Here is a 12,518-nt window from a genome sequence, read left to right as displayed (position 1 = left end):
CTGTTTATTGTAAAATGTTATATATATTTTTATTGTTTATACAAATGGAATTGCGTCAAATAATTCACAGCATATGTCATCATAAATCTAATAAATTATTTCTATGAACTTGTAAATTTGTCAAAATAATATGCACTGTACATAATTAAAACTTCATATAAACAGGTTTTAAATTCTTAGTTTTGCTAAATTAAAATCATTTATTTCAAGTAAGCTAATAAAATTCCAACTGAAGTTTTAATTGAAGGTGAGAATTTGACATAGATGTTTGGGCCTATAAAAAGAAGTTATTATATGGAACGAATTCCCTCTTTTAAAGCTTGTCGATTGCCTAGTACACGTGGCTTTTTAATGCACTTAAACCTTTGGGTCAGAAAATTTACACACACAAAAAAAAAAAGAAAAAAAAAACCTAAATAAATACGGTATATAATCCGATACAAACATAAAAATCGTGCAAATTATGAGGTGAAATGGTGTCCTTTTCTAAGTTTATTTTTGTTTATTGTTCAGTCTTTATCGTCACTACATTCTGCTAAAAAGAATTATCATCATTATTATTAGTATCATTTCTTTATTCATTTCTTTATTTCTATTTTATCTATGTATTTATTTTGTTAGTTATTTCAAAATGTTCAACAGTCTTGCGAGATAAGCAAGCCAATGATTTTCCATTCGGCAGGTAAATCATTGCAAAACAAACCTTTCCTGTATGCTATTACAAATGTATGTTTTGTAGTCTGTGTTTAACAAATAAAATATCTGTTCTGTTCTATTCTCTTCTGTTCTGCAATATTAAGAGTTCAGCTGTACTTATATATTATTGTATAATTCTTCAAACATTTATATTTTGCACGTTTTCTAGTTGTACTGTAAACTTTTTCGTTTCAACTGAATCTTTTCCATTGAATATATTTTCTCTTGTACTTTTATTTATTTGTTCTCGTTGTTTTCTAGTAGTATCGCATGCTTTATATCAGTTATATATTCAACCGTTTGTATCAGTTTGGCTGGTATCTGATAAATTTTAATACTTTTAGGATTATGGGATGCATTTGTTGTTTTTTTTTTATAACGAAGTGTTTCATTGGTCAATTTATTTGTTAGTATGACAGGCTGCTCAGACCACGTGAGTATGCACTTAAGAGACAGCCAATTGGTTATACATCATTGTAAACATCATAAATAGGTTAGATGTGTCTTAGCAAACCTTTATGGCCTATTACATTGATCTGTAAGTGGTTTCTGGCGCCTGAGTTTTAGTCTGACCTGCATATATATATTTCGGAATATCTCATGCAATGGGATTTCAATGATGAACAATGCAAGTTATTGCTTAGTCTGAACGGTAATTTTGTCTCAGATGTCCCGGACGTGATCAGCTTTTGATGAGAAAGAACAGCGCCTAATGACAAAAGTATTCAAACTTAGACAAACACTTGCAGTAATATAATATTTTGTTAATGTTTGGCCATCATGCAAACCGATAGTTTGAGGTATTTGGTTGGTAAATACATTCTTGATTTTGTATTATACTGACGTATGAACATGCAAACATTTTAGCAACAATTAATTGCGTATAGAAATGATGTATCATAAGATCACAGTCTAGGGATGAAGTCGCCTGCATTCAGATTAAAGGGTTTGACGATATATTTCCGACTGCTGCCGGGCTACCTTTATCTTTCAGCAAGTGACGCCCCTAACAATAACGAGCTACATCAACTATTCGGCAACACAGCCCCTAGCTTAGTCCTCTAACAACTCGGCCACAGAGTCCCTAGTTGAGCGGTCTTCCTTAACCACTCAGCAATAGACGCTCATTAGCTAACTTGTATTACATTAACCACACGGCCATAGACGACCCCTAGCTAAGCAGACATATTTATTATATTGTATCAATTCACTGCAACATGTAAATTGTCATCATTTATTACCTTTACCAATTTACGTTTACCATGTAAATCACAATCATTTACAACAAATCACAATTATTTATCACATTTGTATCAATTCAAAAGCGTTTCTACTTATCCGTTTATATACATATTTTGTTGTTTTTATAGACATTTTTGCATATAGATATGTAGGATAGTTTTAGTCCGTCAGATCATTAACTCAGCAGGTGTGATTATGTATTATGATGGACACATTTATCTTTCAGTCTTTTTCAGGACATGGCGACATTACGAAAAAACGTCAGATTGACTAATGACTTTCTGTTTGAAACAAAACAGTATCTGTATCTACTGTTTTACTTATCTTAAATGTTATAATAAATATAATTCTACATATTTTTAAAAAAAAATAACTCGATATATTTTGAATGATTACAGACTCGATTTTAAGTTTAAATATTAAAAGGTCGATTAGAATTCCCTTGTCACCTTTTATCATTGAGAGTTCTAAAAGTCTCAAGTTCACGTAACTGTCTGATAAATCCTTTCATATGGAGCCATTTTAATTTGAAATAATTGAAAGGTAGTTCTTTTACATTCTCAATATATTGTTTCTTTAACAACTGGTTAAATTGTTTTGTTTTGTTTGCCATTCCAAAAATTGCTATAAATTTGCATGAAATATTGAGATTTTCTTCAGTTCACTTAAATGCATGATATATCAACAAAACACAAGTAAATTGCGTTATTTCTCATCATAAAGCGAAACACCTATAGAATAGATTCAACTGTCACTAATGCGCCAAAAATAGAAGTAGTTATATCATGTCATATTTTGTCATCAGTCATGTGCGTCTTGCTAGAAGGTGACATTCTTCCTTTAGAGACGGTGTAAGGCAGGGGACGTTTTTCGTGCTCCACAATTTATTCTTTTTTTTCTGATTGATCTTTTACATATAAAAATTAAAGTTGCATAAATTGCATGACAGGAAAAGAACAAAATAGACAGATGAAAAATTAAACTGTACAAATAACATTCACAATACGTAGAATATTTCAGTCGCTTATATAAATGTTAAACTTGACAAAATAATCTCAAGATGCATTTCATCAAGTATTTCTTCGTAGTTTTGATTTATCTTTGGAATATTTTTCTGTGGGCGGATGCCAATGCGATGCTTAAACCTACCCATCGCGGGATGATGTGGACACGAGGCAGTTATAATTCCGCAGGATATAATTACATGGGAATTAACTGCGGAGGAATTGGAGTAAGTGATAAAAAAATAATTTTGTACTGTAAACAAAGTCAAAATCTATTATAAAACGTAAACAAGTAATTCTTAAAGCTTTTTTCCGAGCGTTTTTATTTTTTCTCTCGAACATAAACTATTGAAACATTTGCAAATCACCACGGTTATTCTATATCGGCTGTAATTTCGTTTATTCTTGATCATTTCGTATACAAACATGTCACTATTTCATTGTTTTATTTCATCTGTCGACAATAAATCGCCGTTCATGCGGCCTTATCATGCTCCTATCAGATGTCATTACTGGCTCATAAATGACCACAAGTAACATAATTGAAAACACAAAACACAACATGTATGACCATTACTGCTTCTTTGTCACTTTTGGTTCGGAAATTGAATACTTAATGTTCATGTACACATAGCTTTATATGAAATGTATATACGTTATTTGGAAGAACATAAATCACGTGAAGACTGACAAACTGAAGTATAAACTTGAAAAAAGACTCGTCACCTTTCCTTAACATTGGTGTTTCAAAAGTGATCGACCAGTTTTTGGCCACGCAATAAGTAAGTATTGATCACTTGATAAAGAATATATACTGACTTTAAGGATTTTAAGACATTTTTCTAAATAAAGACACAGAGAAAATATACCAATCATACTTTAAATAAAGAATTTTAGAAATCTGAAGCAACCAAGTATATATGTGAAAGATTTGCATCGAAACGAGTACAGATTTAGCATTGAGACAATACAAAACCTGGCTCCGCAACCAAGAAATATTGAATTGCATTGAAGTTTACTTATTGGTTCAGACAGTTGAAATATTACTAAAGCTATCAAACCGAATGTGAAACAGAAAACTCTTTCGAAAGTAAATCAAATACATAACCATTTTTAAATATTTCAGACTAGTAAAACAGAAAATTGTTGTAATAGATCACAAAGCTTCTATTTCGTGTGTTAAGCCCTTTAGTTTTTAACGAAACAGTATTAATCAGTCACTTTTGTTGAAAACACAGAAGAAATAAGAAACGTATTTCTGACAAACCTTTACACACCAGATTTAAACAAGCTCGATATCAAGAGTTATACCATGTTTGTCAAATGATTACTATATACTAAGACATATATACTTAGACAGAGCATGACATAGCTTACTGTGTGCCTTCTAAAGAACATGCGAGCAGTAGACAGTGAAGGCATGGTGAAATGTTAAGAAGAGTCCCTACCTGTATTCATGTCAAGGAAACAATTCTCAATCTCAAACTGTATTCATGTCAAGGAAACAATTCTGTCTCAAACTGTATTCATGTCAAGGAAATATTTTTATGATTTTTAATCTCGAACTGTATTCATGGCAGGAAAACAATTTTTGATCTCTAACTGTATAAATGTGGTAATTTTCTGTCAAGGATTTTGTTAAGATTTAATTAATAACTAACACAACAATTCACGAATTGTTCGTAGCCTGAGGATCTAAGTGTCACATCATTATGCAACAGTTTGGGACTTTTTGCATTCGCCAGTGTATAACTATGATGTGCTACGGCAGCATATATTTCATTGCGAAAAAATGCATTCCTTTGTGAGAAGAAGCACGCGCAGTGTAATAAATGACAATATAAGCTTCCGTTTCAATGAATAAAACTCACACAAATCATGTAAAATTAAAAGAAACTTAAAGTTTGATGGATGACCTTTTTATTTTGATAGCCAGTTTCGTGTTTAGGAACTACGTTGATTTCTAGGTTTTTGTTGTTTCTACATTCGGTAGTTTTTCAGCTTGTTTTTTTTTCCATTTCAAATTTCTTTGTTTAATTTGTTTTTAGTTGTTCATCCAACTAATTATATATCTATGATGCATGAAGATTCATGAATAACAACATGACAGTTATATACTTTGAAGAGGCAACAACAATAGACGCATATCATTAACATGTTCATGTCTCTTTACCAGAAATTAAAGATACGAAAACCATACATTAACCTCTTCCTTTATTCAACGTATTTCCTCGAAAACCATAAGATTACCTCTGCTAATTCACACTTTTTCTTGGAAATCGTACACTCTAACCGCTTCCTTTTCACAACATAATGCCATATGAATAATACACAAACTCTTCATCTTTTTCACAAAGTAATGCAAGTTTTGCAAATTGAAGATTCTAACCTCTTCTTTTTCACAGAAATAATACACAGTAACCTCAGCTATTTCACAAAATTAAAAATTCTAACATAATTATTCTATTTCAAAGACATAATATACAATAATCCGTTCTGTTCCTACACTTAAAAATAACAGAACAGAACACATTTTATTACACATAAACTATTTAGTGTTTTCCATTGTAAAGTTTTAAAACGATATAAACAAGACATATATATATGGGAACAAAACATGTATATATAGAAAATATATTTTTCTCAACAAAGTTATGTGGATGAACTTACAAATCTTTTATGAATATGACTTTCAATGATCTAAATAATTTTACAATAACAAGTTGGTTATGCGGTGATATTGGACAAACGGCTACGCATATCTAGAGCTTCATGTATAAATTTGCTTAACAAATATAATGCGGATTTATTTCGGCTACTTATTAAATTTACAAACTTAAACATGCTTGATCTCTGTCTATAATAGCTCTTGATATATTAACTCATTGTAAGGTGCACATACAAACACAAATAATACGCATCTTCAATTTCAATAACAACACTCTTCTAATACACACAAACCTATTATACTTCAAAACATAATGTCTTGGAAATCATACACATTTACCTCTTCTATTGTCCTCTCTTATGCCTTCATCTTCTTTTCATAAACATGATATACAGGCTTTAATCATTCTCTATTTCACATACATGATATACACATCTCTGTGCAATTTCTCGGACATAATTTCACATAGTACACTTCTTGCAAATAATACAATCTTACCTGTTCAACTCATGCAACAACTTTGATGTCAACGGCGACATTTAGCGAGTAATTCTCTAGTAGCTTCGTAAGCTGTATTTCTTCTTCAGGTACAGTAATATATAATAAGGATCTATTGGAAATTAGTCCTTGTCGTGTTACAAACGTTCTTTGAATTAACAGATTGTCTATCAACATCGTCAAATATTCTATAAGATAAACGCACCAGCATATTGTTTGATGAAGTACAGAACTATTAACACAGCGTCAAAGGTTTTTTTTCTGAATCTGAGCATGTCAACAATATCAAGGTTTTTTAATTGGCTTTACTTATGAATACACGTTTCAAACTAGTCTAAATGTTAATCAAAACATTCAAAAACATAACCTTGAACACGTATACTAAATTATCTTTGTGCATTCTGAAGATTAGAAAACTCAGTGTTTTAGAAATCTATCACAAAACCGAGCTGATTATTATTACACTTCATGTTTTCACAATGTAAATGATTTGTGCATTAATGCATTTAATTGTGCACTATGCTATTGACATGTGCACTATTGTACTTTATTGCGCACTTTGTCATTGACATGCGCACATTTGCAATTTATTGCCATTGATGTGTGCAATATCGCAACTTATTGTGCACTATGTCATTTGCATGTACTCTGTTGCAATTAATTGTGCACTATGCCAATGATGTTTGCACTATTGCGCATTAATGGGCACTGTGCCATTGATGTGTGCATTATCTTACCTTATTTAGCACTTTGCCATTGACATGTAGTCTGTTGCAATTTACTGTGCACCATGCCATTGACACGTGCACTTTTACACCTTAATTGCAATATGCCATGCCATTGATGTGTGTCCTATTGCACCTTATTTTGCATTATCCCATTACGTCGCACAAGCTTCTGTTTTTCTGTTTAGCTTGGAAGGATCCAATAGCAAATGATAAGTACATCATCGTGTATAGAGTAAATTGTTCGATTGTATTACATGTATTCCTTAATAAAATTACATACGGTATGACTCTAAGGAACACATATACGACTACAGTGTTGGTATACTCGTTGTTTCAGATGGTATATTCTTGCCCTTCTTCTAATTTCATATGAATTTTAGTGTATAAAGATGTAAACTACCTCTTTTACAGATATATTTAAATGAAAGTTTTTATCGTAGTTCAGATTATAACTGCTAACCAGTTCATCCTTGATCTGATCATGGATGATATTTGCTTTTTTAAGGCATTTTTTATTACGCGCATATAGTGCCACAGTTTTCAAATTTCAGTTTCTTAATAGTACTTAATTTATGGCAGTTTTTTAATATAAAGGTTAGCGGAGGTAATATGACTTTTATGCAATGTAATTAGTATATGAATGTAATCTGTTTTTGTGTCTCTTATAATTCATTTATTGAATGACCAGTAACATGTTAGATACATTCGCTTTTTATTATACACCCACAAAACGAAGTTTGGAGGGGGGTGGGGGAGTATAAAGGACTGAGCTTGGCGGTTGGTCGGTCGGTCGGTCGGTCGGTTCGTCCGTTGGTTTTCATGGTTTCCGGAAGATAACTCATGAAAGGCTTGACCGATTTAAATAAGTTTTGGTACACAGGTGCAACATCATAAAATAGAGGTCAAGTTCGAATTTGGGGTCAGTAGGTCAAAGGTCAAGGTCACAGTGACCCTGAACAGTTAAACAGTTTCTGGATGATAACTTGAGAACGTTTGGGCCTAGGAACATAAACTTTGGTACACAGGTGTAGCATTATGAAATGGAGGTCAAGTTCGACTTTGAGATCTGTAGGTCAAAGGTCAAGGTCACAGTGACTCGGAACAGTTAAACGATTTCCGGAAGATAACTTGAGAACGCTTGGGCCTAGGAAAATAAATTTTGGTACACAAGTGTAACATCATGTAATGCAGGTCAAATTCGACTTTAAGATCTGTAGGTCAAAGGTCAAAGTCACAGTGACTCGGAACAGTTAAATGGTTTCCGGATGATAACTTGAGAACACTTGGGCCTAGGATCATAAATTTTGGTACACATTTGTAACATCATGAAATACATGTTAAGTTCTACTTTGAGGTCATTAGGTCAAAGGCCAAGGTCACAGTGACTCGGAACAGTTAAACGGTTTCCGGATGATAACTTGAGAATGCTTGGGCCTAGGATCATGAAAATTGATAGGGAGATTGGTTATGACCAGCTGATGACCCCTTAAGATTTTGTGATCAGTAGGTCATAGGTCAAGGTCACAGTGACCCGGTACACTTAAACAGTTTTCGGACAATAACTTCAGAACGTTTGGGACTAGGACCAGGAAACTTAATCGGGAGGTTGGTCATGTCAAGCAGATGGCCTGTATTGAATTTGAGTTCCAAAGGTCAAAGGTCATTTAAACCTTTTACGGACAAAAACTTGAGAACGTTTGGGTCGCGGATCATGAAACTTCATAAACTTCATAGGGAGGTTGATCATGACTAGCAGATGATCTCTATTGATTTTGAGGTGAGTAGGTCAAAGGTCAAGCATGTTCGGCTTTGACATTGGCTTAGTTCTGTGACAAGGCCATATTGTGGGGGTATAATTCGTCACTCCTGTGACAACTCTAGTTATGTCAATTGTGAAAATTGTAACATGTATGTTGGATGAGACGTAAATAAACTATATATATATATGATGTGCGCATTCTATGCCACTCATGTGTGCACTATTGCAACTTATGTCATTGACATGTACACTGTTTAATTTATTGTGCACTATGTCATTGATTTGTGTACAGGTGCAAATTATCGTGCTTTATAACATTGACGTGTGCACATTTGCACTTTGTTTTGCTCTGCGAGGTTGATGCGTACGCTACAGAAGGAGTAGTAACAGAATTATCATAAATTTACTTGTAACAAGGTGGTGTGCATATTTTCAATACTAATTATATGGCAGACTGCAGTTCATCAGTTTTTGTTTGTTTTCCCGTCTGGATTTAGCTTCGTGAATCTCATAAACAACATAATGTATACAGGTTGCAATTTGTGTACCGTAAATATATTATCAAAAAGAAAAGATAAGGTCAGCGGTAGATATACAGACTTACTCACGATAAAACTATGACTGTCACATACACTTGTCACAATGTGTCAACTGCAACATGCATATCATACAAAACGTGTTCCTTTAACTTTTCTTCTTGTCTATATAAAATGTTTATCAATATATTTTATTCAACATTCTGAGTTATTCTCCGCTTTAAGGCTTCTTCGAGTGGTGAAATATTAATATACCATGTAATCTATATGGAATTACTGCATAAATGTTCGTATACAAACTACAGTAATGGTCAAGATTTATTATGAAATGTTTCATTTGAAGACCGAAACCGAAATATTTTTCCGTGTATTTGACAGAGATCTTACAGCCAGTTTGGGTGTAGGGTATAGTTAAGTTTTCTCCTTTATATTTAATGATTTATTTCTATCGAAACCTGGAGATACTTTTCCAACGACCAAGTAATGTTTTCCTAACTTGTTGAAGATGTTCAAGATTCGGTTAGCTAGTTTTCTACTATTTTGTGTCTGATTTAAGTTAAATTATGGTGTTTGTAGCTTTAGAATAAAATTGTTTGATAAATGGAATTCCCAGTCAATACTTTTTGCTACTTGTTTATAACATTCGGAGAGCCTGTTACTATACAAACTGTCCCCACATTACAACTGAAACAAATCACTTCAAACCATTCAGCTACGTGACATTAAATGGAGATCTTATATACGCAAAAACAAAAACTGTATGCTATAATACAACCGAGGTATATAACATTATACTTGCGTGGCTTTCGATGTATGCTGTATACGATTCCCGTCAACATAAATTTTATTTATATGAATTTCGCTACTTTACTTTTTTTTATTTTAAACATACTGCCTGCATCAGTTATCTTTGTAAAGTAAATGTTAAAACCCATGCCAGTGCATAAAGTGAAATTTGATCAAGGATTGTCCATCAGATTTACCAATTCGCGTGATGTGGCATACATGACTAAACGGGTAAATTAAATTATTATGTTAAATTTTTCTTGTTTTATCCAATCCTTTATATCATCATCTCATGTCGACATTGAAGCTTTGTTGGAATAGAGCTGACACACAGTTGTCCATGAAATCTCAGTGTTGTTATATTATCTAGACCTTCGGGATCATTGATTTCAACTCATTTGGATTTGAAGATTGAATACTGCTTAAGCCGGTGCTAGGGGGCGTGGGCAGTGTTGCATTTTCCATTACTGCTCATGAACAGACTCAATCAAACCGAGTTTGCAATTTTCACTGTTTGCCTTGTTCTCGGTGCTTCTGAGGGATCTACTTTTCAGATTTTATTGGTTGTGCAGAAGCGAATTACAGAGTTCTTGCTAATATTCGCTGAAAACCATCAGACATCATGTGCGTAAATATATATATCAAGTTTTTTACTGCACTCTTATTTTTTAAATTATTATATTTTTTTCTTCTGACTATCTATATTCTGCAGTTTTCTATTTTACTGCAGATTCTTTTGATTAACTATCTCCGGTAATAACAAACAGTCAGCAAAAATTCAATGTTTGACATGTCATTGTTCCCGTTGCATTCCTTATTCTCCTTGCCGTCAAAGAAACCCGACATAATATACTAATTAGAACATGAAATTCTGTTTAATAATTGTTTTGATTACAGGAAAGTTACATTATAATTATTTAAGAAAGACTTTTAAAAGCCCGTCACTGTTTAACCACTTAAGCTTTACAGTATGCAAATTTGCCGACATTTTTTGAAGTAAATTAATGAGTTGATAATATTCAGGGGACATATGTTCATCCACAGTTTCCATTATTGTACATTATTTACATAGTTTTCGTGAAAATTGTCTAAATATAGTCTAAAATATATTTTGTGTCGCAGATATGCATTTTACAATGTCTGCTGCATGTGTCTTATTGCATTAAAACATTACTTATTATTTATCTTATGTAAATACAGCAAAGTTACTTACTCGATACTTGGTATCATGCCAAATAATGCCTAAAATTATTTCCCATGCTATATATTTTATTTTGTTATTTAACATTTATCTTTACGATACGGCGGTATATTTGGACGAGACCTATTCGAAGTGGAATATTGGACGAGACGATAGGCGAGCCCAGTATGTTTTTTTTTTCGGAGTCTAAATAGATGTCGTTTTGTACAAGACCATTTTTTTCTAAACATATTTTTCTCAGTCAAAATTAAACAGCTGACGGACACGATTCCGTCTTTTAAACATACACAGAAACAGTGTGTCAAACTAGTTTGTGCAGATGCTGATAGTCCTTCGGATAATTTTATTGATCAACGGCTTTTAGGTCACACGGACCTAATATCATTCCAAGTATATTCTTTAAAAAAGACAATGTTCACAGAGCTGTCATACATATCTAGAGCATTTTGGAGTATCTCATTTTAAAAGTGACATAAATGAAGAAAGAAGTAGGACTCATGCTTCTTCTAAGAGATATTTTTGCTGCAACCACACACCAAATCATACTGCTATGACTTGGTACTGCTGCAACCACACATCAAATCATACTGCTGCGACCTGGTACTGCTGCAACCACACATCAAATCATACTGCTGTGACCTGGTTCTGCTGCAACCACACATCAAAAAATACTGCTGTGACCTGGTACTGCTGCAACAACGCATCAAATCATACTGCTGTGACCTGCTGCAACCACACATCAAATCATACTGCTGTGACCTGGTACTGCTGCAACAACGCATCAAATCATACTGCTGTGACCTGGTACTGCTGCAACAACGCATCAAATCATACTGCTGTGACCTGGTACTGCTGCAACAACGCATCAAATCATACTGCTTTGACCTGGTACTGCTGCAACCACACATTAAAGCATACTGCTGTGACCTGGTACTGCTGCAACCACACATCAAATCATACTCCTGTGATCTGGTACTGCTGCAACCACACATCAAATCATACTTATGTGACCTGGTACTGCTGCAACCACACATAGAATCATACTGCTGTGACCTGCTGCAACCACACATCAAATCCTACTGCTGTGACCTGGTACTACTGCAAACCACACATCAGATCATACTGCTGTGACCTGGTACTGCTGCAACCACGCATAAAATCATACTCCTGTGACCTGGTACTGCTGCAACCACACATTAAAAGCATACTGCTGTGACCTGATACTACTGCAACCACACATCAGATCATACTGCTGTGACCTTGTACTGCTGCAACCACACATCAAATAATACTGCTGTGACCTGGTACTACTGCAACCACACATCAAATCATACTGCTGTGACCTGCTGCAACCACACATCAAAACATACTGCTGTGACCTGGTACTACTGCAACCACGC

The 12,518-nt window shown here is 33.7% G+C and overlaps 1 protein-coding gene across 1 annotated transcript in view; it reads left to right on the top strand.

Moving 5' to 3' along the window:
- The first annotated feature begins 2,763 nt into the window (after positions 1-2,763).
- The window catches only part of LOC123542126 (uncharacterized), a 36,888-nt gene continuing 27,133 nt past the window's right edge, over positions 2,764-12,518 (top strand). The window contains exon 1 of the mRNA XM_045327789.2: positions 2,764-3,169. Coding sequence (XP_045183724.2) covers positions 2,999-3,169 — 171 coding nt within the window. The 5' untranslated portion in view covers positions 2,764-2,998. The remainder of the gene's footprint in view (positions 3,170-12,518) is intronic.

This window comes from Mercenaria mercenaria, chromosome 19, assembly GCF_021730395.1.
Source record: "Mercenaria mercenaria strain notata chromosome 19, MADL_Memer_1, whole genome shotgun sequence".
Classification (NCBI taxonomy): domain Eukaryota; kingdom Metazoa; phylum Mollusca; class Bivalvia; order Venerida; family Veneridae; genus Mercenaria; species Mercenaria mercenaria.
This window is presented reverse-complemented; position numbering and strand designations above follow the sequence as displayed.